Consider the following 25,335-nt stretch of genomic DNA (forward strand, 5'->3'; position numbering starts at 1 on the left):
GTGTGTGTGTGTGTGTGTGTGTGTGTATACAAAATAGAATAGACTATATTATATATACCATATATGTAATATATATATATACCATATTTTCTTTATCCATTCATCCATTGAGAGACACTCAGGTTGTTTGTTTGTATGTCTTGCTAAGACAATGTTTTATTAAAATACATATCTACCAAATGATAACTTTGTGGGATGTCATTAGGAAAAAAGTAGAGTGCCATGATCAAATAAGTCTGAGAAAAAAATAGATTAAACAAAGTTTATTCATTTATTAAATATATGAAGAGCACCTACTATATGCCAAGCCCTGCTTAGGTGCACCAATTTCTTTACTGCAGATATTTCCAGAAATGTTAATATGCAGATGTGAGTTAGTTATAACTCAACAAGAGGAAAATATAATATTCTACATTTCCCCCCAAAAAATGTTATTTCCATGAAACCTTCCTCACCCCTTTGTTGGGTGAGTGTAGGTAGGTCATCTCATGATTAATCTCTCCTGGAAGAGTGTTCCACTGACAGTTTAAGAAAAGCTGCATTAGATTAGATTAGCTCATCTACATACTGACAATAAATTCATTGTAATAAATGAGGGATATAAAAAAGCCAAAAATATAATTTGTTTAAAATTAAAATAAAGCACCAGAAGTAATGTCTTCATTTAGATAAAATGCTCGTATTTAACTGATCATTATGTGACTGATATAGAATTAATTCAACTTTGAAAGATGTACATATGGAATCTTGTTGAATTAATTTATAGCCTTATGTGCAGTTGGAAATGTTCAAATGTGGAATCTAAATTAAGATTCTAAGTTTTATTTAACACTTTCTTTGACCATAATGAATAAATGAACTTGTCTGTTCATATTATTATGTTGTTATTTAGTGTTGCGTGATTAGTCTGAGGCATTTACTTTATTCAGCAACAGTTTATTGAATACATAATGTAATCTGAACACTGGGAGAGAAGGAAAAGCACCAGCACTGAAAGTTTCTGGAGTGATGTTAATGTAAACATCAAGTAAGAAGGCAATTGTATAGGATGATGTGGGCATATATATGAATAATACATTAATAACACTCACTGAGGGATTCAAACCTCATATGAAATAATTACTTTTGTAAAAGACAACATGTCAGTGGTACCTTTACATAAAATACTAGCATAGTAATATCACAATAAAACACATTTTACTTCTATTTTTGTTTTATGTTCCATCATTCCAGATACATTTCCTGGTCTATAATGTGCAGCCACTGCCTTGAATTATATGATTGCATTAACTCTCACTGAGCAAATCATTCCACCATTCAATTCAGTCTCACTGAAACACCACTGTCATCCCGACATACTCTATCAAGAATAAGCACACTCCCCTTTGCTTACCTATTCAAACATAAACCCTTCTGATTTTCTTATAAGATTTTAACCAAATGTTTAAAACCTTCATGCTACTGCTCTCCTGGGTGAATCATCCTTTCAAAACTAAACCCATCTCTATGCTATTTCCTTCTCTCCAGGGAGCCTCCTTTCTGCTGTATGTAATCTTACTCATTTTTAAAAATCCAGTCCAAGCTTCTTCTCCATGAAGTCTTTCATATTCTATCCTGACACTGTAGACCAGTATAAAGATAAACATTCTGTCAGCAACTTTTTGCAGTTCCTTTTACATTCTTTCCAACAACTTTATTTGAACAGCTATCATCCAGTATAGATACTGTTAACCTCTTCCTCCTTCTTGAAACTCCCTTTGGTTGCCAGGATACCATTTTCTCCTGAGTTTCTTCAAGGAAGAAACTCAATTACAGGCTCATTTTCTGTCCATTTCTTAAATAATGATGTTGTAATAGTTTATGTCTTTGGATCTCTTCCTCTAATTTTAGACTCACTTCTGAAGCAATCTTATCCACTCATGAAAGACTCACAAATCTATATTTCTAGCCCATATCTCTATTCTGAGCTCTGGATATGAATATCCAACTGTGGTCTAGACATCTCCATTTGAATGTCCTACAGATATCTCAAGCTCAGCAGTTCTACATGGATGCAAATTATCATTCCTTACTCCCTCCCAACAAATCTGTTCTTTCTCCTATGTTCTACTGGGTTGCCCAAAGATATACTATATTGCCCAAATCAAAACCAATAGTTTCGTAGTAGTCATCAATTCCTCCCTTTATGCCATACCATTCAATGGCTAAGTTCTATCACTCCCACCTTCTTAATAATTCTTGAATATTTTCCTTTTCCTCTTCATTTCCAGTGACATGCTTTTGTATGATCTATTGAGTCACTATTGTTTATGCTCCCAGATTACCACACATTTACCTATTGTATACTAAATTCTATTCTACCTATTCTATTACCAAATTCTGCAGGTATATTATAGCACAGCTTAATAATGGGTTATTTGTCTGTCTTATAAGTGGACTGTTAGCTCCTTGAGACTAGAAATTATATCTGTGTCCTCAGCATCTAGCACAGTGCCTGGCAAAAAGTAGTTTCTTAATATATGTTTATTAAAGAATGATGACCACTGGTGAAAGAATGAGTTGATAATGACTCCTTACCTCAAAAATAATGTAAGGGAAAGAATTGAATGTTCACCATGTAAAACACAGACAAAAGCAATGATAATAACAACAACAGTACTAATAATATTGTGTGCTTAGTTTGTTGAAGAGCTGTGCTTACATCATCTTAGTCGAGTCAAACAAGATCCTGTGAACTAGGGACCATTTTTAAGGACACAGTGATTCCAAAAGGTAGTAAAGAGCAGAGACAAAATTTGAATCCAGAACAGCCTGACTGCAGAGCCCATGCTCTAGGCTAGACTGCTTGGGGATTTTAAATTTTTGCCATTTACTAAATAAAACATTCTATCAATAGCCATTACAACCTTAATAGTTGAGAAGCTACAGTGTATTAAAAAATCAGCCTAACTTTTTTTCAGAATAATGTTACTATATAATATAGCTTAAAATGTTCATATAATTCCCCAAAAGCTAAGAAATACTATGTGCTTTTTTCCATAGGTCCTCCTGTTATCACTCTTGAGCCAGTAGAAACTATTATTAATGCTGGTGGCAAAGTCATCTTGAATTGTCAGGCAACTGGAGAGCCTCATCCAACCATTACATGGTCCCGTCAAGGGCACTCTATCCCCTGGGATGAGCGAATTAATGTGTTGTCCAACAACTCATTATATATCACCGCTGTTCGGAAAGAAGATACATCCGAATATGAATGTGTTGCTCGAAACTTGATGGGTTCTGTCCTTGTCCGAGTGCCTGTCATCGTCCAGGGTGAGTGTGATTCATTCACCCTGGGATATTCATGTTAAACAGCACCTGGAGTGATCCAAATCATAAAAATCATTAAGCATCTTAGCCCAAGTCTCCTCTACCTTGAAGATACTTCTAGATTATAGGGCTAGGACAAAAATCACATCACAAACTGAAAGGACTGAAACAATACAGATGAGAGCTGCAGAATACCAAGTTAATAATTCAAAATCCCGAACTGAATTTTGTGTTCAAAACTAGGTTAAATTTATTCTCAAAAATCAATGCATATTTTTGCTTTAAAGAATGACTTCTTTCCAAAAGGTAAATAGCATATAAATTTCTTGGTCGCTGACTCTTTCAACAGCCATGTCCTGATGAGTCAGGACTGGAGCTGGGAAGAAACTCTAGTTAACAGTTTGAAGTTCTTCTCTCATGCTTAGGTTTTAATTTTACAGTAAAGAAGAGCTTCCATAAGCAATCTCTCGGCCTTCATAGGTTCAGCGCTAGACGCAGTGCATATCTTAAATGACATCTGACTTACAGTTTTTTTACTTACAAAAACAGAGACCAAGTACAATGTTTTACTTGCAGTTCATGGTGGCTTTTCCCAGTGGTCAACCTGGAGATCCTGCAGTGTCACCTGTGGAAAAGGCATCCAAAAGAGGAGTCGTGTGTGCAACAACCCCTCTCCAGCCAATGGTGGGAAGCCTTGCCACGGATCGGATTCAGAAATGCGGAACTGTCAACATAAGCTGTGTCCAGGTAAACCTCTTTATTCACCGGACAGGCACGTGTTCAGTAGATACTCATTTCTGTTCCCTAACTATGGCTTGTCTCACTATTAGTTCATTCAACTGAAATATATCTAATGGTGTAATGTGTCACCTTTGGATAGTGGATGGTAACTGGTCAGAGTGGAGCCCTTGGGAAGAATGCACAAGGAGCTGCGGACATGGCAACCGAACCAGGACCAGAACTTGCAATAATCCATCAGCTCAACATGGTGGGCAGCCATGTGAAGGGAATGCTGTGGAAATAATCATGTGCAACATTAGACCTTGCCCAGGTGAGAATCCACCAATAAGCAAAACTTGCATCTTTCTAACTCCCACAAAGGACTTATAATTACCTTTTCTTCTTTATTGTGAAGAGATATTATGGCCTCAACCTTTGAACATATTCATTTTCTGTGTTCTTAGTCCTGTCTCATGGATGAACTTGTGAAGGTAGGACATTAATCAGTGTTACATCAAATACCTGATATAACTGAACATAATAAAAGGCTCTAAACTGTGGTGTATTTTTAATCATGTAGATTTAATCAAATTAATGGAATTTTAGAGATTATGAGGACTTTAGATAACAGCTAATCCAGTCATTGATTTTCACATGAAATAAATGAAGCCTAGAGAGGTTAAAGACCTGCCCAGAAACACACAGCTGGTGAGGAGTAAAATAATATTAGCTACCATTCACTAAATACCTGTCATGTGCTAGGAACCATGCTCAGTACTTTATCTACATGTTGTTTTTGACTTTGTGAAACAACACTACAACATAGGTATTTTAGGGTTCTAGGTATCTTCACTGTAAGAATCTTTACTGCAGGCAGTTTTGCTGCACAACTAAACAGACCATAAGACAATTTTGCTGTAAAAGATAAAATAAAACAAAAGAGGGACATTTAAAAGGATATAATTAAGATGAAAAATTAAAAACAAAATTTTTAAAACATTTTGTCATGAAAAATGAAAATACAGAAAATATTTGAATACATTTAAAATGTGTGTAAATTCATGTTATAGTTGTACTGGGGTATGTCTTAGAAAACGATGATACTTCCTTTCTCAAAGTTTATCATTAAGGATTCAGGATCTTATGTTGGACATCATAAATTCTTTTTGATATACAAAAAAAATCTGCTGTAAGTCTTTTCAGATATCCCTGAACGTTAAATGAACAGACGATGGATGCTGCTATTTCTTATCAATATATGTTACATATATAACTGGTCATACATATCTGGACTACATTTAAATGTTCCATCACATTCTCAGTCCTTATATTTCACCAAATCATCTAAGCCAGATTTTGTCCCAAATACCAAAATTCTGGCTACATAATGTTCTCCACTATCAAATAGCAAAAATTTTCACCATTTTCAAGAAACTTACTGGGAAGCATGTAACCGTTACCTTTTGCGGGGATAAGAGGAGCTTGATTCTTTTGCCTCCAACTTCTAATATTGTGGGATAGATTTGATAGAGACAGCTTAGAGAGCAATCTGTAGTATCTGAATTAGCTAAAGAATCGATAGTTAATGCTCTTGAAGACCGTTATGAATTACTAGCCGCCCCTTTTATATTTGCCATAGCTTGGTAAACTTTTGCTTTTGACAGGTGAGAGGGATGGCTGTGCTCACCAAAGGATTTGCAAACCGATATATTATCATTTTAGTATAGTATGCGATCTGGCTTTACACTCTCTTATTTCACATTTCCAGTAAGTGTTCTTATCACCGTATTTTCTATCAAGTCATTATACAAAGCTGTTATCATCCACTATTTTAAGACCCTCACATCTGCTCGTCACTGTAGCGACCATTATGAGGCCTAAGATGTATATAATATAAAAATGGGAGCACTGAGTCAATGGAGAAATGAAACCACTGTCAACTAGTTGAAACCAAACTGTCAAACCTGTCGATCGTTGTTTTATCTTTCACAGCAAAATTGCCTTACAGCCAATTAGTTGGTGGTAAAACTGTTTGGGGCAAATATTCTTACAGTGAATATACTGGGTGTGGTATATTAGGGCTCTTTCAGGTTAAAGTGACAGAAATCAAACTTAAATACTAAGCTTACATAGAAAATTCTACTTTCAGGTATGATTGAATCCAGGGATTTGGCTAATGTTTTTACTAGCATGTTTTCACTAGCATGTTTTCCATCTCTCATCTCTGCTTTCTTTTCTTTGGCTTTATTCTCCATTAAACTCTTTCCATGTGGTGGGAAATAGGACTTCCGGCAGCTGGCTCACAGCGGCCTTATAATCTAAGGCCTCAGAGGAAAAAAGTTCCTCTCTCTCTCTCTCATAATTTGTATCAGCCTCTGAGAAAGAACCCTGTTTGACTTTGTTTGGGTCCCAGGCTCACCTCTGAACTCAGGGAGTCCAGGAGAAGGATACTGATCTGAGAGCCAGCTTGGGCTACTTGCCCACCGTGTATCAAGAGGGGCAGGGTTTCTTGTTTGACAGCCTGAAAGAAATCATATGGAATAGAAGAGTGGCTGTTCATTCATTAATTCATTCTTTTAATCATTCATTAATTCATGCTTTTAATCATTCATTCATCCAACAGATACTTATTGAGCACCATTCTAACTGCTGGAGTTAGAATATCATTCAGATATTGATAAGCAGACAGGACAAACTCAAAGAGTTGAAGTGACAGAGCATAACTGGGAGAGCCACCTTAGCTGAGATGGTCTAAAAAAGGGATATTAACAAACAAAAATGAGATAGTTACCCTCTGCATTGGATATTGCATTCTATTGTACAGAAAAGGAAACTAAGATTCAGAAAGTATATGATAATTAATTCATTGAGGTTACATACCTACTAAAAAGTGAATTAAGGATTTGAACCCAGGTCTGTCTGATTCCCAAGCCAATTTACTTAGATCCTGGGTATCTTGATTTGCAGTTCAGAACTTCTATTACATTACAAAAATTAAATAACTGTTATGAAATCTTAAAATAAACCAAAAGCCAAGTTTCTTTAATCTTGAAAAATTAGAAATCTAATTATAAGAGAATAATATATCAAAGCAAAAAGAACCAGAAATACTGGATTAGAGCAATCTTTGTACAGTTTGTCAGCTATGATATCTAATGTCTATATAATGAAAAGGTAAATGATATTAGTAAATGTCATAAAACAAAAGTCAGGATTTTTTTTCTCTTCATGTTGAGTAACTATTCGCTTACTGCTGTTTTGCTCACTTTTCTATTGGCTTACTGTTCTTCAGACTTTCTTTGGTTATCTCCCAGCCTCTATATTGATTGAATTTAGCTGTGATTTTGGCATATTGTCAGTGGTGTTCTGCATCTTACCACTGAGAGCATGTGTCTCTTCCCACTGAGAGTTTAGTGACATCATATTAGTAGGTACATATTGACCATAGTGGGAGTGTTTCGCACCACAAATATTGCAGATGCTATAAATCAGAGTTTCCCTCCCTACTCCCAGAGAGCTGGTTGTTAAACATTTATCAGTATACCACTGCAAAATGGGCAAATAGCTAAAGATAGTCTTTTTCATCCAGGGGGGTATGTCAGCATCTTAGGGACTGAAGAGATTTTCTTTTTATACATTGTTGGATTCAACTTGCTAATATTTTGTTGAGAATTTTTACATCTACGTTCATGAGAGATATTGGCCTGTAGTTTCCTTTTCTTATAATGTCTTTGTCTGATTTTGGTATTAGGGTAACGCTGGTCTCATAGAATGAGTTAGGAAGTAGTCTCTCTGCTTCTATCCTCTGAATGAAAGATAGAGAATTGGTATAATTTTTTCCACAAACATTTGGTAAAATTCAGCAGTGAACCCATCTGGTACTGGTGTTTTCTGTTTTGGAAGGTTATTAATTATTGGTTCAATTTCTTTAATAGATGCCCCCTCTTTTATTTCTGATATTAATAATTTGTATTCTCTCTCTCTTTTTTTCTTGGTTAGCCTGGCTAGAGGCTTATTGATTTTATTGATCTTTTCAAAGAACCGGCTTTGGGTTTCATTGATTTTTATCGATTGATTTCCTATTTTCATTTTCACTGATTTCTGCTCTAATTGTTACTGTTTCTTTTCATCTTACTTTGGATTTAATTTGCTCTTCTTTTTTAGTTTCCTAACATAGAAATGTAGATAATTTATTTTGATCTTCTTTTCTAATATATGCATTCAATGCTATGAACTTCCCTCTAAGCATTACTTTTGCTGCATCCTACAAATTTTGATAACTTGTGTTTTCATTTTCATTTAATTCAAAATATTTTTAATATCTCTTGAGATTTCTTCTTTGACCTAGGTATTATTTAGTAGTGTGTTGTTTAGTCTCCACATATTTGGGGATTTTGCAGCTATCTTTCTATTATTGATTTCTAACTTGATTCCATTGTGATCTGAGAGCAGACATTGTAGGATTTCTATTCTTTTAAATTTGTTAAAGTGTATTTTATGGCTCAGAATGTGTTCTACCTTGGTGAATGTTCCATGTGAGCCTGAGAAGAATGTTTATTCTGCTGTTGTTGGATGAAATAGTATATAGATGTCAACTACATCCAGTTGATTGATGTTGTTCTTGAGTTCAATCATTTCCTTACTGATTTCCTACCTGCTGGATCTGTCCATTTCTGATAGAGGAGTATTGGAGTCTCTGTCTATTATGGTGGATTCATCCATTTCTCTTTGCAGTTCTGTTAGTTTTTGCCTCACATGGTTTAATGAGATTTTCTTTTAGTAAAAATTTATGCTTAATCAAACTTACAGAAAAGTTGCAAGAATAGTACAAGGAACTTCTGTATACCCCTACCCAGATTCACCTATTGTGTATATTTCCTAAAACAAGAACATTCTCTTTTATAAACAGTTATCAAAATCAAGAAATTTAACACTCATACAATACTAATTAAGTCTTATTACCTAATCCACAGTTCACATTCAAATTTTATTAGTTGTCCCAGTCGTATATGCTTCATAACTCTTTTTCCCACTGCAAGATCTAGTCCAGGATCACACTCACGTTTATGCGTCAAGTCTCTTTAGTCCCTTTCAACTGGAACAATTCCTTAGTCACTTTTTACCTTTTATGGCCTTGCTATTTTTTAAGTATACAGGCTAATCATTTTGTAAAAGAGTTTCCATTTAGATGTGTCTGATATTTCTTCATGATTAGATTCAGGTTTTGATTTTGGCAGAAACATCACAGAAATGGTTTTGTGTCCTTCTCAGTGCATCATATGAGATAGCGCATGATGTCAGAATTTGTCCCAAGCTGGTGATGTTAACTTTGTTCACTTGTTTAAAGTGGTGTCTTCCACTGTGTAGTTACTATTTTTACCTTTGTAAATAATAAGTATTTTGTAGGGAAACTTTAGGACTTCATAAACATCTTGTTTCTTATCAATCTTTTATCTACTAGTTTTAGCATCTACTTATGATTTATTTTTGTTTTAAATCAGTTATTGCTATGATCTTACAAAACATTTATAACTCTATCATATCTTCTACATCTATTATTGGCTTTCTTTTTTTTTTTTTTAATTATTTATTTATTTTTATTTATTTATTTATGGCTGTGCTGGGTCTTCGTTTCTGTGCGAGGGCTTTCTCTAGTTGCGGCAAGTGGGGGCCACTCTTCATCGCGGTGCGCGGGCCTCTCACTATCGCAGCCTCTCTTGTTGCAGAGCACAGGCTCCAGACGCGCAGGCTCAGTAATTGTGGCTCACGGGCCCAGTTGCTCTGTGGCATGTGGGATCTTCCCAGACCGGGGCTCGAACCCGTGTCCCCTGCATTGGCAGGCAGATTCTCAACCACTGCGCCACCAGGGAAGCCCCTCTTTTTTTTTTTTCATTCCTTTTTTTTTGCTCTTTGGCCATGCCGTGCGCCATGTGGGATCATAGTTCCCAATCAGGGATCGAACCCACACCCTCTGCACTGGAAGCACAGAATCTTAACCACTGGAACGCCAGGGAAGTCCCCTACTGGCTTTCTCTTGTAAGAAAGAATTTTCTTTCTCTTTCTCCTTTTTTTTTCAGTTATGTCAGTAAGAACTCAAATATCATTTCATTCAGTGGTTTAAAATGCACTACTGTCTTCATTTATTGTGATGCACAAATTGTCCTAGATATGGTTAGTGGAGATCCCTTGAGGGATCCTAGCTTCAGTGTCCTCTTGATATGTCCCCATGATTTCATGAACGCTTCGACTTTCTGGTACGAATTGATATTTTAGGCCTATCTTGTCCTCCCCCAGTTAGAAGATATTTCTAAACTGACAATCCTCCCTCTAAAAAAGATGGGTATCTTCTGGGGTAGACCATCCTGCTGCCATTTGAGTCAATCATAAAAAAATATTGTTACAGATTACTTAAAGAATGAGCTTTTTTTAAGTGTTATTCTGAAAATCGTTGAGAACTTTGAGTGAAGAATAGCAGTACTAGCTCAGAGCCCACACTCATGTAATACTGTGTGTCTTATACTGCTCAAGGACTTTTCATCTATCAACTCATTATTCCTCATGCCCATCCTAATAAGGTAGGTTCTTTGCTTATCCACATATGGCAGATGGTGAAACTAGGCACACAGAAGCCAAGTAACTTGTCAAGAATCGTACAACTAGTAAGGGCAGAGTGGTTATTCAGGCCCAGGGCATCTGCTCCAGAATCCCTGCTCATAAGCACCATGCTCTCCTACCTTTCCAGAATCAGAACTGCAACATAGTATAACAACCAACTCATCTATTATATTTTACTTTTTTTTTCAATGTACTAATTCCTCCATAGCTGTTTTCTTTTGTATTATATTATTTAGATACCATGATGTTTTATGCCTTCTCTGGTTTATATTGTCTTTCCTCTTTTTTCTTGCTATCGTTCCACTCACATAAAAGAAACATTTCAACTCTACCACATTTTATGCCATGAAATTTAATTTTGGTTAGGGTTTTCTGTATTGACTTAAAAAAATTAAAAGGATCTTAAGCTGGAAACCTCTATTCATATATAATAGAAACTACACAGATAATAAATGAATAAATGTCACCTAATTGTAGTCCTCCAAAAAATGCATGTATCATAAGTCTTTATATTGTAAGAGATAAAGGCTTTTGTTAACCAACAGCCTTGAAAATGGAACATATTAAAATAATTGGAATGGCAGAATTTTGAAATCCCATAGTCCATATATAAGAACCATGAGCATCAGTAATCTGAATTAATAAAGAAGTAGTCTTGAGTAATACTTGCCATTTAATTAAAGGCTTTCTTCTTTCCTTTTATGCTTAGTCAAATAATTTTTATTACAGATTCTTGTCAGCTGAAATAAATTTGTGTGACTGTGTCTAAAAAGTATAAGAATATGTAGTCAATTCAACTAGAAAACAGTTAATTAAAAGAAAATTCAAGATGTGTTTTAAAATATTTTCCAAACAAAGCAACCAAATGATAATTCCATTCCTTGTTTTTCAACTTATTCTTATAGATTGTGTTAAGAGAATATTTAGACAAGACCTTACGGCCCTATGGTTCATATCTTGGTTAAACTGGGTGACCACAACAACAAACTTTTTGAGCCCTACATCTAGAAAATACCCCTCAACAGAACTATGACCTGATACTGACTTATACATAAGAGAAACCATAATGTTGATTCTCAGCCCCTGCACCTGGTAGGAAACATAATGTTGTTCCAGTCTTGTGGTCAGATGGTGTAATATGTTAGTTACTAAAAGGAAGGACTTACTATCATTCCTTGGAAGCTACTGGTCAATTTTTACTGTTGTTTAGGAAGCAGGTGAGTGTGTTATTTAGAACTCTTAATTCATGAATATTATGTAATGGGGAAAAATTTTCAAAGAGTCACAACTGTGCAAATCATCATGTTGTTGAAAGGTCCAAGTACATTTTAAATGTGAAGCTGAATCAGGCTTAAAGATGCAGTCTGGGGTCCAAGTAATCATTATGGAGACATTTGTATTGTCCATAACCACATCTAGATTTGTTATACAGCTTTGCTTCTTAGCTTCTGGTCCCTTCCACTTTCCCCAGAGCTTAGAGTACAAATACTTAGCTAGGGTTAAAAGCTCAGATTTTATTTACATATAGTAGTTTGCTTAAATTTAATTTTAATAAAATAGCCCCTTTGAATAATTTAAAGCATTTATTTTGGCATTAGGTAGCCTTCTGAATTTCCTGATAGACACTAATTCTCATGAAAATCTAACCAGGATGGGAAAGGAAGAACATCATTTGTTATGTTTCCTTTGGTTCAATTTCAATAATTTTAGATTCTGGGCTAATTGAACTCATTACTGAGTGATTTATTTGTATAATTTTGTTTTTTTAACAAACATCGTTCTGTGACTTGAAACTCTGTCTCTTGGGATGTTTGCAGTTCATGGAGCATGGAGTACTTGGCAGCCTTGGGGTACATGCAGCGTAAGTTGTGGGAAGGGTACCCAAACAAGAACAAGACTGTGCAATAACCCGCCACCATCGTTTGATGGATCCTACTGTGATGGAGCAGAAACACAGATGCAAGTTTGCCATGAAAGACACTGTCCAGGTAAGATAAATGCAATGTTTGTACCCTTAATAAATTAACATCTATCTCTGATCTAGGGAATATTTCAATAAGAATCAGTGTCAATAAGAACACCACCCAACCTATCAATGCCCAGAGTTTAACTTGATCATTTTTAAGTAGTAACAGAGCACATATGTTTTTCTTTAACCCAGTTGATGGCAAGTGGGCCACTTGGACCAGTTGGAGCACCTGCACCGTGTCCTGTGGAGGAGGCGCCAGACAACGAACAAGGGACTGCTCTGATCCTGTGCCCCAGTATGGAGGCAACAAGTGTGAAGGGAGTGATGTGCAGAGTGATTTTTGCAATAGTGACTCTTGTCCAAGTGAGTGTTGGAAATAGTGAGTCAACATTATACTTTCTCAAGTTTCATTATGGACTCAAGTCCGTAAAGTTATAATATAGTCTGTTACTTGATTTGTCTACCTCTGGTTTAGAATATCAAAATGTTGCATGGTTTCTGTTTTGTCTAATACCATAGATGCCGCTGATTTATATGGGCAGGGGCTAGGGCACCCTTCCACGCGAACTGGTAATGATGTTGATTCTTTTATGGAGGCAGGCAGGTGGCTCTCTGCCTTAATTTAGTCACCAAGCTAGAATTTTAGACCATAGCAGTATTTGAATTCACTGTATCCTGAATGTTATAGCTTGACTCCTCAGAGATCTTTTCTCATTCCTATCCTCCAACTCCTGGAAAACTCTAAGGCTCAGTAAATGTAGGTTAAATGGAATTGAACAGTCACTGGAATGTATTCTGTTTCTAGTCAAACCAGCAACCAAACCACCTGCCTTTGGAATTTGCTTATTTATAGATTTGTGTGTTTCTTTTCAGTTCCTGGAGAGAGTCTTTCCGTATTTTTTGGATGAATGTCATTCTTTAGCACTTCTCCAATGGTTCTGTGTTGTAGCTCATGGTAACTGGAGTCCTTGGAGTGGCTGGGGAATGTGCAGCCGGACGTGTAATGGGGGGCAGATGCGGCGGTACCGCACATGTGATAACCCTCGTCCCTCCAATGGAGGAAGAGCTTGTGGGGGCCCAGACTCCCAGATCCAGAGATGCAACACTGACATATGTCCTGGTGAGCTTCCCGACTCCTGGCTGTAGAACAAGTAAACCATTTCATTAGTGCTCATTGTAGTAGCCCATCATTTCAGATCTTAAAATGGAAGTTGTATAGGCAGAGTTACCCTAAGTGTAGGTTTTAAAACCTATTTGTTAATATCAACCATTCCATTCTTGTTCACAGTGGATGGAAGTTGGGGAAGCTGGCATAGTTGGAGCTGGTGTTCTGCCTCTTGTGGAGGAGGTGAAAAGACTCGAAAACGGCAATGTAACAATCCGATACCATCCAAAAGTGGTCGCCCCTGCCTAGGAGATGCTACTCAGGTATCCAGATGCAATATACAAGCATGCCCAGGTAAGCAACTAAGTTAGACTTTGGCAGGACCACATTTACAGACTTTCCACATACTAAAGAAAGGTGTCACTCTGAGCCCTCAAATTACAAAACAGTACCAACTCTGGGAGGAAGAAATAGGAAAAGTGCACTTTTTTCCCCCTCGTTGGTGCAGCTCTACACCAAAGCTCATGCTGGATTTTAGTCTCTGATTGCCCTCTTCCAGGCTCCCTTGTAAAAGGAAATAGTCTGCACAGCCGTATAGTAGTCCTGGGCTTGAGGGGTAAAAGGGCGTGGAAGAGTGGGAAAGCCAGGCTGAGATTCCAGGCGGAAAAATGAGGGTGGGGTAGAAACTGAATATCTAATAGAAATACACAACTGGAGGCTGTTCTTTCACAGATGGAAATATGGAGAACATGAGTGTAGACAGTAAAATAGGGCAAATTCAGCTCAAGGAAAAAGATTAGGGGGAGTTCAACTACCATAATTCAATCAGTCATGCAACATGGCTAGATATTGTAAGTGATGCAAAAATTCAGAAGGAACAAAGTCAGAATTCTAGAACTCATGGACCTTAAAAGGAGTTTATTGGAGTCCCAAGAAATGGTGGATAATACTAAGGGTACTTATCTCAAAGGACAGGCTTCCTAAGTGCTATAAGAAGACCAAAAAGAATATTTTCACATTGTTGAAATATTGAGATACCGTTGGACTTTCCAAAGGTTTAAGGTTGCCTTAGAAATAAAATATCCCTGAAAATCCAGAAGGCCCATTTGGCAGAGTGAGAGAAAGGAGTTACATGAAAAGATTTATAGGTTGTAGGCATGCTGAAAGGGCAAATATCTATCAGTCAGATGTTCACCATATCTTCTTAACATGTCACTGATTACCAAGGATGTTGAGGCTCTAACATGTAGGCATGGTGATAGGTCTCATTTCAGCTGAGACATTTTGTAGCTCAACCTCTCATGGTATCAGGGCCCCGGTGACAGAAGGAAGTCCAAATAGGCAGACAATTTGGATTACAGGGTCTGGCAGAGAGTTTGAAGGATCCCAACTAGGTAGACAGAACTAGGAGATGTCTGTCGAGCACTGAGATTCAAGTTCCTCTGTGAGACTAGAGAATCAAGGTCGAAATGGGAGGCCATGCTCCTTAGTGATGATCCAGAGAACTAAGTAAATTAGTGATCCTTCTACCCTTCTCTTGCCCTGCTTAGGACTAAGGATAAACACAAATGTAGCCGACCAGGTCCTGACTGGCCCTCCTGTGTACTTTCCTGCATCATCTTGCTGCATGGTTCCCATCACTCACTAAGCTCGCTACTCTTGGCTTCTCAGATGTGACAAGCCACCAGCTCCCAAAAGGGTGACATATGCTGTTTCCTCTACACGGAAAGCCCTTTTCCTGCCTTCCTTGACTTAGCTAAGACCTTAACTTTCTTCAGATCTTCAATCTATTTTTACCTCCTTCTCAGACTTCCCTGAGTAGTAGATATCCTATTCATTAAGATATACATTTCATTTTTACATTTATTTGTGGAATTCTAATTAATGTTTATCTCCCCTATTCAGACATAAGTGCTATGAAGGCAGGCTTCATGTCTTTTTTATTTTCTTTCTTACCATTGTATCCTCAGTACTTGATGAACTAATGAATATAATCCAGAACATGAAGGGTGAATCAATGTGAAAAAAAAGTTTCCTCTCACTAGTAAAATAATGCAAATTAAAATGGTGAAACACTTTACTTATTGACTTTTCTCAGACTGAATACAATTGTATTTCTCCCCAGTATATAATACATGATAACAATATCTGAACCACCTAGTGATTGTTTTAAAATATATTCAATTAAAAGGCATTAAATAATGAATATTTTTAAATTTAACTGTTAGCCTCTTCCCAGTACGTTTCCCTCTCTTGTCAAAGCATGTACTCCTTAACCACCAGTTCTGTGTTAGTAACCAGTAATTTTGTTGAACAATGGAAAGAAGGCATAAAATTACTGTAGAGTTACTTTTAAAAGATTGTATGATTGTTTTTCAACATAATTGTCTTGGTATGGGTTTTGCAACAATGTTAAAAGTACAATATTCTTCTCAAATTTTTCCCAAGTTAAACATTTTCCAATATATTTGTAGTATGAAGAGCTTGGTAAGCCCTTGATCTGAAACTCAAGACTGAACAATAACCCTTAGATACTTCACATTTATGTTGACAGTGACCTGTCACAGGACTTTGGAGCTGTTTTGTTGGCGATCCCTCCTTTCCCCTCCATGTTCCCTTGAAGGAGGTGATAGATGAAAGAATATGTGTTTTGATGACAAGCAGATCTGTGTTCATATCCTCACTCTACTGCCTCTTAGCTGGGTAATCGTGGGAAGAGTCACTTGATTTCTCTGAACTTTATTTCCCTAGTCTGCAAACTGTGGCTATTTCAAACTACCTTATAGGATGTTTGCTGGAATTTAAAGAGTTAATGCGTATTAAGTGCTTACTGTAGCACGCATGACATGCTCAATAAACTCTCATTATTATCATCATTTCATCACCATCACCAAACACATACTTTATTTTGGCTTTGGGACCGGGTGCCGAATGAATTCTTTGGATTGTGAAATAATACTATGATGTGCGTAGATTGGAAGGATCCTAGATTTATATGGGTTGATGAGTGTTACATGAGAGTAGAATGTTTTGAAAGCTTATTTATTTCACTCTTAAATTCAGATGTCATATGATCTTTTAAATGTTTGAGAGAAGACTTGGAGCATCTTTGAATACTGGCTTTCTTTTCTCCCATGTAATGTTGATGAAATTGTTTCCTTATCCAAGAATGTTTTTTCTTCCCGCAATAGGTGGGCCCCAGCGAGCCAGAGGAAGTGTTATTGGAAGTATTAATGATGTCGAATTTGGAATTGCTTTCCTTAATGCCACGGTAACAGATAGCCCAAACTCTGATACCAGAATAATACATGCCAGAATTACCAATGTACCTCGCAGTCTCGGTAAGTCTCTTTGCTTACAAAAGTTGTTAATAAGCCTCTTTTTAAAAACATATATTTTTCTTTTTCATCTATTATTAAAATTTCTAGAGGATGCGACTACTACATGATCAGTATAATAGTTTTATATATTAGTTTTATCCTTAGTTATATTAGTTTTATCCTTAGTTTTATCCCAGTGGTAAACACTTAAAGACACATGAGATACTGATGTTTATTTTGTTGTTATTCAAGTTTATTTAGGATTCATCCTTTTGAATAACATGCTATGAATAATAATAATGAACTGTAAATATTTTGCTCTGATATCTTATTTATTCCTTTTTCTCTAGGTCCAGCAATGAGAAAGATAATTTCCATTCTAAATCCCATTTATTGGACAACAGCAAAGGAAATAGGAGAAGCAGTCAATGGCTTTACCCTCACCAATGCGGTCTTCAAGAGAGAAACCCAAGTGGAATTTGCAACTGGTTAGTACCAGCTGAACTTATTATTCTATTACTATTTAAAAATATGATTGCTTTAAATGTTGATGGTTAAGAAAAATACATTATATGTTCCCACAGAGAATAATTTCAAAGTTTTGTTGCCATCTTAGCATAAATGATATAAAAGCAAGTTTATATTTTCCTATAAACTTTTACTGACGTGGGTCTATAAGAGGCCATGTGTTTTCAAATAGTATAGTGATTTTTATAGTCTAAAAGCTTTTTTTCCCTCATCTTTCCTGTATCTGTTCTCTTTAAATCCTTAGAGAGGGTTTTGAAGGCCAAACAGAGTAGGAAGATGAGCCATTGCTAATATTAATTAAAGGCTTTTGTCTATGAACCTGAGAGTCAATTAGGATATCTTATAGGGATTCTTTAATCAAAAAAATGGAAATAAAAACAAGCAAATCTAAACACTTTTCGCTTTATCCTTAGTCTTAATGAATACGTATTAGCAATTCATGGCCCTTTCCAAGGGTCTACAGCTTTTTATAGACCTCCATTTCTAGCATCTTTGAAGGTGGTCAGCTCAGCAGCAGTGATCTTTAAGAAAGAAGGGCTGAGGGAGGGCATAGCTTTAATCAGCCCAGAAGACATGTGGGTCTCTGTATGGCAATCCACTTACGAAGATGCCCCTTTGCTACTTCTTATTTTTCTTTAAGCATTTTTAAAATATTTATTTATTTGGCTGCCCCAGGTCTTAGTTGTGGCACATGGGATATCCCGCACGCGGCAATGAAGATCCCCTTTGCAACTTCTTAAAGCATCCGAAAGAACAAAGCCCTGGGGCCAGACTTGTGGCTATTGCCAGTCTGCCTGGTCAAGCTTTCTGTCCCTTCTCACAGGCAAGCGATCCATTTTTGTAGAACTACCTTTCTCTTGCTTGTGAGTTAAAAGTGTGGAATCCTTCACCTAATCATAGGCTACATTTTTGCCACATAAAAAGAGATTTTAGAATCAACCTAATTCAGTCAACCTAAGTCTTTAATTTGGGGACTAAGTGCTAATTTAATTCTCTTATGATCTGTGTTTAATCAAGTTTGAAGTACAGTAACATAGCTGAACTGGTATATAAAGTAAATCTGCTCTGTGCTTACACAAACCATATATATATATATATATATATATTGCTATTGAAATGAACGAATTCTAATTCCTAGGAGAAATCTTGCGGATGACTCACGTTGCCCGGGGCTTGGATCCCGATGGAGCTTTGCTGGTAGATATCGTTGTGAGTGGCTATGTCCTGCAGCTGCAGTCACCTGCTGAAGTCACTGTGAAGGTAAGATGCCTGGATAACTTGCCTTCGCTGTTTATTGGAGTAACAATAAGAGTAGGAGTTAAAGATCATAACAAGAGTGCAGAAAACTTGTGTAGTTTCCCTTGTTCACTTTGGGGAGTAAATGTCTAAACCACTGAAGTTAGGAATGGCTATCTGGTCTTTGTTTAAAAATCTTTAGGGACAAGTCTTTATAAGCTCTTAGTAGTTTTATTACCCTGCTTATCAGGACCAAGATCACAGCTTTGTTGATTTAAGCCATTTGTTTAACTTTCTGTAGACAAAGAGGATAGTAATTCTTGCATTAAAGTTTTTGTAGACCATCTGTAGAAGTATTCCAGAAATTAAAGAATGGTAACAATCACCCTTTCACATTTTTTCTTTTTTTTTGACCTACGACTGAGTCCCTTATTAAACTATAACTTATGACACTAAAATTATGAAACTAAGGTATTTACAATTAAAAGGTTCAAATTTTAGTTCCTGAACACTACTGTACAATTACAATTTTATTTAGAATTATATATTTTTATCCCCTAAACCTTTTTTTTTTTTTTTAATCTCATTCTACATCTCATAGTACCCTCAAGAAAAAAAATAGGATGAGCCATGCTAATCCTCACATCTATACTGTCCTTCTTAGGATTACACAGAGGACTACATTCAAACAGGTCCTGGGCAGCTGTATGCCTACTCAACCCGGCTGTTCTCCGTTGATGGCATCAGCATCCCATACACATGGAACCACACTGTTTTCTATGATGAGGCACAGGGAAGAATGCCTTTCTTGGTAGAAACACTTCATGCATCCTCTGTGGAATCTGACTACGACCACTTAGAAGAGACATTGGGTTTTAAAATCCATGCTTCAATTTCCAAAGGTAATTCGGTTAAAGGAAAGTACAGCTCTTTAAGCTATGCAGTCCTTTCTAAATGGGTAAAAGAATCGCGTTGACGCCATTCAAAATAAGGATATTAAGGTATAGACTGAACACGATAATATGTTTTTCATGTGTGTTGCCCATGTTTTGTAGGTAAAGTCCTGTGGTAAGGCCAATCCCATTGGCATTCTAGTACATTTAGTTGACTAATAGGCATCTTCATATGGCATAGTGGACTTGGTACCGTTCTAGCCTATGTACACAGAGAGGTTTAAAAATATATCCTCTGTCAACGATTTTTCTTTGGGTAATAAAGTCCATTTGTTCTTGTTCTGAATCTTATATTTGACAAGAATTTTTTTAATTCCTGAAGCATGATGTAAAGGTGTATCTGAACCTAAACTAGCCAAAAATGTTTCCATATTTTAAAAGCAGCTTTTAAAAACCGGGAGGCAGTAATTTCAGCTGTCATTTATTGTTCTTGGAAATTATAACTTTTGAACTGCTTTCCCTTGATCTCAGCAGTCTCCCTATGCTGTGTGGTGCTTTGATGTGTCTGTACGCTGAGATTTCCTTTTCAGTTGTAAGAGGCAACACGACAATTAGCATTCCACATCCCGCGGGGTTTTGATGCTAGGAGATACTTGCATGTGGTTATGTTATAGGCACTAACTGTTTGAATGACTTTAGCTTTGAACTTTAGGCTCCCATGAGACACTTCAAATGATTCAGAGTGGCCTGGTGAATGTATGTGTTTTGCTTTGTGCTGGCTTTCCTAAAATAGATGCAAGTAGATTTTAACCATCATTTTGCTTATCAATCATGCTCAGCACATACACTTAAAATTCATTTTCACTGTTTACTCTTGCTTTCATCAGTTGTGCATGTGACTGTTTTCTTCTTCAGCATCTATCAGAACTGCTTCATCAAATTTGAGGTCATAGTAATGTAGGAGTATATTCACATTTTTTTGAGCTAATCACAGATTCACGAAGCCTCATAGCCAGTAGAGCCCGTAGCCCTACACCTTCTCCATCCAAATGTTGTCACCACCACCTCATTTTACTATTGTCATGCATGTTAAGGTAACTTGGACAAAAGAAAAGAGCCACTGGAATGAAGAATTATGTTTTCTTTTCCCCAATAATACTTACTTTTCAAATTTAACCTCTGTTTCTACTTCTTCCAGTACTCCATATAATTTTTAAAAAGATAACTTAGCACAAGACTTTAGTTAAAAATGAATTTATATCATCTGGGACCAGAGACATTAAAGTGATTTTTGAAAAGTCACATACACTTTCTACCCAGTCGTGTAAGTCCTCTAAACCTGAAACTGCTTGAAGGTCTTTATGGTTTAAGAGTGTTGGGGGACTTGGGTCCCACAATAGAAGGAAACACTATAGGACATTTAAAACCCCTTACTATCCTTGGATGCTATGATTCTATGAATTACATCTGATGTAGGTGCCCATTGGTTGTTGATATTGTTCCTGTGAGTTGCAAGAGTTTTGTACCTGCAATTTCTTTGACCACCAGGGAGTAAGCTTGCATTCTTAGTTGCTTGACCAGCATGTTCTTTCTCTTTGTTGGGTCTAGACTAGACCTATGGTTACAATGCAATTAGAATTGCAGAGAGCTTGATGAAAGTTCAGATTTCTAGGTACAAAGATTTTAGTTTAGCTAGTCTAAGGTAGGGCCTTGGAGTCTGTATTTTTAACACAGCCCCTAAATGATTCTATTGTAACCAGTCTTTACTCTGGCATTCGAAAACTACTAGTCAAGACAACTCACAAATATAGAAATTTTTAATAATTATATGAATTTATATCTTTAAAATTAAATGATTCTATTGTAACTGGTCTTTACTCTGGCATTTGGAAACTACTAGTCAAGACAATTCACAAATATAGAAAATTTTTTAAATTATATGAATTTATATCTTTAAAATTAAATGATTTTCAAAATATAGTTATAAAACATATTTATATTTTTACAAATTAAGCAGAAGAAGATATCAGAAACAATAAAGGAAAAGAAATTTAACTACAAATAAAATTTTTAAAGCTTCCTCATGGGAGAAAAACAAAATATATAGTTTTTCTTTGTGTATATTTAAACTTGCTTGCATTACATATTATGGACAACTATGATTACCCTTAATATATATAAGAACCTTAAAAATCAATAAGAAAAAGGCAAATACCCCAATAGAAAAATACGTAGTCTGTGAACAGGAAATTCACAAAGGAAGAAATAATAATGACAAAATGAAGGTGAAAAACTGTACCTCCTTAATAAGCAAAGAAATGTAAATTAAAACAATGAGGTTCCGTTTTCCAGTTATCATTGTCAGAGATTAAAATATAGGATAACCACTCAGTATTGGAGAGGTATAGGAAACAAATACCCTCCTACACTGCCAGCAGAGATTGTAGATTTATTTGACATTTCTGGAAAACAGTATGTATCAGTAGCCTCTCAAATGTTCACATCTTTTTAGTTATCTCATTCTAGGAGTCTGCCCTAAGAAAATCACAGAAATGGCCAAGAATAAATGTCCTGAAAGAGGTAAATATGTAAATGATGGCACAGATGTACGATAAACTCTTAAACTAAATATTCCTTCAAAAGTACTCTAATGATTGCTTATTTATTCATTTAAAAATATTTATTGAGTACCTACTGTATACCACATACTGCTCTAGGTATTGACAATATAGCTATAAACAAGTGACAAAGGAGAATGTACATGACATAACAATCATTGAAAAATAGTACACAATATGATCCAAACCTGGGTTGCCCACATCACAGTGATTGTAAGGAAACCTTTATACTGGTTAAAAACACAGATTCCCAGGCTTCTTCCTTGGCAATTCTGACTGGGGTAGGACCAAAGGGATCTATATTTTTAATAAGCTCTCCAAGAGATTTTACGATCAGTAAAGTTTGGCAACTATTAGTCTGTAAAGGATCCTAACTTAATTTTTTGAAGTATATACTGATAGATGTGACTGCAAGGAAAAGCACCAAAATCTTGGCAGTAGTTTGTTCCAAGTGACAAAGCTACAGGGAATTTTGTACTTTTTAAAGTTTCTAAACTTATACATTACTGTAACACAAACAAATATTTTGTATTGTCTCCCTACTATGTCAAAAAGTAAATCATAATATAATTCAAAATAACATGATTTAATTACAACAGAAAGAATAAATAAAAGGAAAATAGTTGATAACAAAATATTATGTATTGCAATATGAAAATCTTTAGACATTACTACACTGGAAGTTAAGAGAGAAGTATTTACATGGCTGAACCAATATTTAGAGCCCCAGTGTGATTTTTTTAAAAAACATTGAGTAATTCTTGGTAATGTTCTGAATAAAACCATGTACAATCAACCATCCATTTATATGACAGTTGCATTTCTGGAAAGTTCATTGTATATTTTAATCACACAAAAAAACCGTTTTATATGTGGAAGATGGGTTCTAGCCTTAGATAATTACAAACAGCTTTCTCGCTTCCACGACAGTCTTTCAGGGCAAGGGACACATCTTCATCTTGCATCGTTATCCCACACATTGCAATATTTAAAACCTTCCCCAGGGTCTTCCCCACTCCCTAAATTTAAATAGGCTTCCCTATTAAATCATGTCATCACCATGACAACCAAAGTCTCTCCCAAAAACCTTCCCAGATGCCACCCCATGGAAGATATCTCCCCATTTAGAACCAGAAATCTAAAGCTTCTATCAGATAATAATTTATGTTTATGTTACACATTTTTCCACAGCTATGTCCCCAACACAGTGCTGTACACAACATACTGGCTGCATTAAGGAATGTTTATTTGTATAGTAAATAAAAATGAAGCATGAATTATAATCACCACCTGAATTGTATTCTTGAGTTCAGTGGTTGAAAGTCACACAGACTTGCATCTAAATCCTTGCTCCAGATTATATTAGCACTTTGACTTTAAGCAGTTTACATGTCCTCAGTCTCAGATTCTTCATCTGAAAATTGGTTATGATGGGAGTAGGGCAGTTCTGAGGTTTAAATGAAATACAGCACATGAAGCTCACAGTACTGTAGGACACTCAACAATCATTTAGCAACATGCTCTGGACGTTTCTATCCCATCCATGCTGTCCCCATTTCCTTGAAGGTGCAGGAAGGCTTGGATGCTCTCAGGGTCATTTTTACACTCAGGGTGGAAATGGATCATGAACCTCTCTGCTTTCGCTTCATGGTTTAAAACAATTTGATTGCCTAGAAATAGCAAGTAGGGCTCTAGCTTTCTAGTCAAGGAAATACTTTCATTGGAGCGTGTTTCTTCCACTCTCCAAATATATAAATGTACAGAAGAGTTTTGAACAGTTTCATGTTCTCAGCAGGGCTTAAATAATATTGTAATTGAGACTCTCCAAAGTAGAATGAATCTGAAAAATTAATGAATGCCCAGACTCCCTCTATGAAGAGCACCTAAAACAATAATAAAAATAAACAGTTTCATGCATTTAGAATTGAAGGAAAATCTAAGATAATTTCTAAGAGATTGAATATGAACTGAACATAAAACTTCCCTTGAGAGAAATCTACTATACCTATTATATCAATGATTGTCTTTTAAGGTGTGTGCGTGTGAGATTACTTTGTTAACTTGAAAAATGTTTCGTTTAAGTTTTTGCATCTCAATAATGTTTGAAAAATATTTGCTAAACTGCTTACACCAGTCAAAACAGAGTTACTTTCCAAGGAGATTCCCTAACCTATTTATTCTTGTTAATATTTTTTTTCTGACATCTAACTTAAATCTATTCTATTGCTATAATGATATACCTGTTTCTTCTTGCTTTGACTACCAGGAAGGAAAAGACTTGATTACACCTAGGAGGACTTAGACCCAGATTCTTCACAGTACAAATGGAGGAGATCTACAAAAGGAGAGGGTTTCTTCACTAGAGTTTGTTTTTCACTGGCATAAGTTATTTTAAGTGGCTTCAAAATAGCAATCCTACTTCTAGAACAAACAGAATAAGTAAATGGCTGGAAGAATAGGACTTTGCCTGTGGTTATGCCTGGCATTCATATTGATTTGGATCCTTTTTCATTATCAAAGAGTAATTAATTTCCTTTTGATTAATGTAAACAACTTAAACAGAAAATCTGCTTCCAGTGGCTGCTTGCCAACAATCTCTGTATTATGATTCATTTAGTTCTTGGTTGAGAAACAGTAAAATTTTTCCATTCTGCTTGTTTTCACCTATTGCATTTGCTGTGTCGTGTGTTCCATCCTTGGCATATGCTCCCAGAGAAGATGGTCCTGGGGAGAAACAAGATCCTAATGTTCTAACAAGCCAGTTAATTTTGCTTTTCTCTCTATGGTAGGAGATCGCAGTAATCAGTGCCCCTCTGGGTTTGCCTTAGATTCAGTTGGACCCTTTTGTGCTGGTAAGGACGGGAATAAATTATTCATTTTTATTTTTATTAAGCTGTTAATGCTACCATTTAATGGACATTTACTGTCATTTTGCTAGATATTTAAGAATCACAACAGTCCTATAAATGTCCCATTTTACAGGTGAAGAAATTGAGATGTGAAGAAGTTGACTGCCTAAGAT

General features: G+C 36.1%; 1 protein-coding gene across 1 annotated transcript in view; it reads left to right on the forward strand.

The window, feature by feature from the left end:
- HMCN1 (hemicentin 1) overlaps positions 1–25,335 on the forward strand; it is a 518,244-nt gene that overhangs the window by 445,228 nt on the left and 47,681 nt on the right. Inside the window, exons 87-98 of the mRNA XM_059937996.1 lie at positions 3,043–3,312; positions 3,886–4,056; positions 4,190–4,360; positions 12,462–12,632; positions 12,806–12,976; positions 13,563–13,733; positions 13,902–14,072; positions 16,910–17,059; positions 17,389–17,526; positions 18,705–18,826; positions 19,467–19,704; positions 25,103–25,165. Of these exons, the coding sequence (XP_059793979.1) occupies positions 3,043–3,312; positions 3,886–4,056; positions 4,190–4,360; positions 12,462–12,632; positions 12,806–12,976; positions 13,563–13,733; positions 13,902–14,072; positions 16,910–17,059; positions 17,389–17,526; positions 18,705–18,826; positions 19,467–19,704; positions 25,103–25,165 (2,007 nt within the window). The remainder of the gene's footprint in view (positions 1–3,042; positions 3,313–3,885; positions 4,057–4,189; positions 4,361–12,461; positions 12,633–12,805; positions 12,977–13,562; positions 13,734–13,901; positions 14,073–16,909; positions 17,060–17,388; positions 17,527–18,704; positions 18,827–19,466; positions 19,705–25,102; positions 25,166–25,335) is intronic.

This window comes from Balaenoptera ricei, chromosome 1, assembly GCF_028023285.1.
Source record: "Balaenoptera ricei isolate mBalRic1 chromosome 1, mBalRic1.hap2, whole genome shotgun sequence".
Lineage (NCBI taxonomy): Eukaryota > Metazoa > Chordata > Mammalia > Artiodactyla > Balaenopteridae > Balaenoptera > Balaenoptera ricei.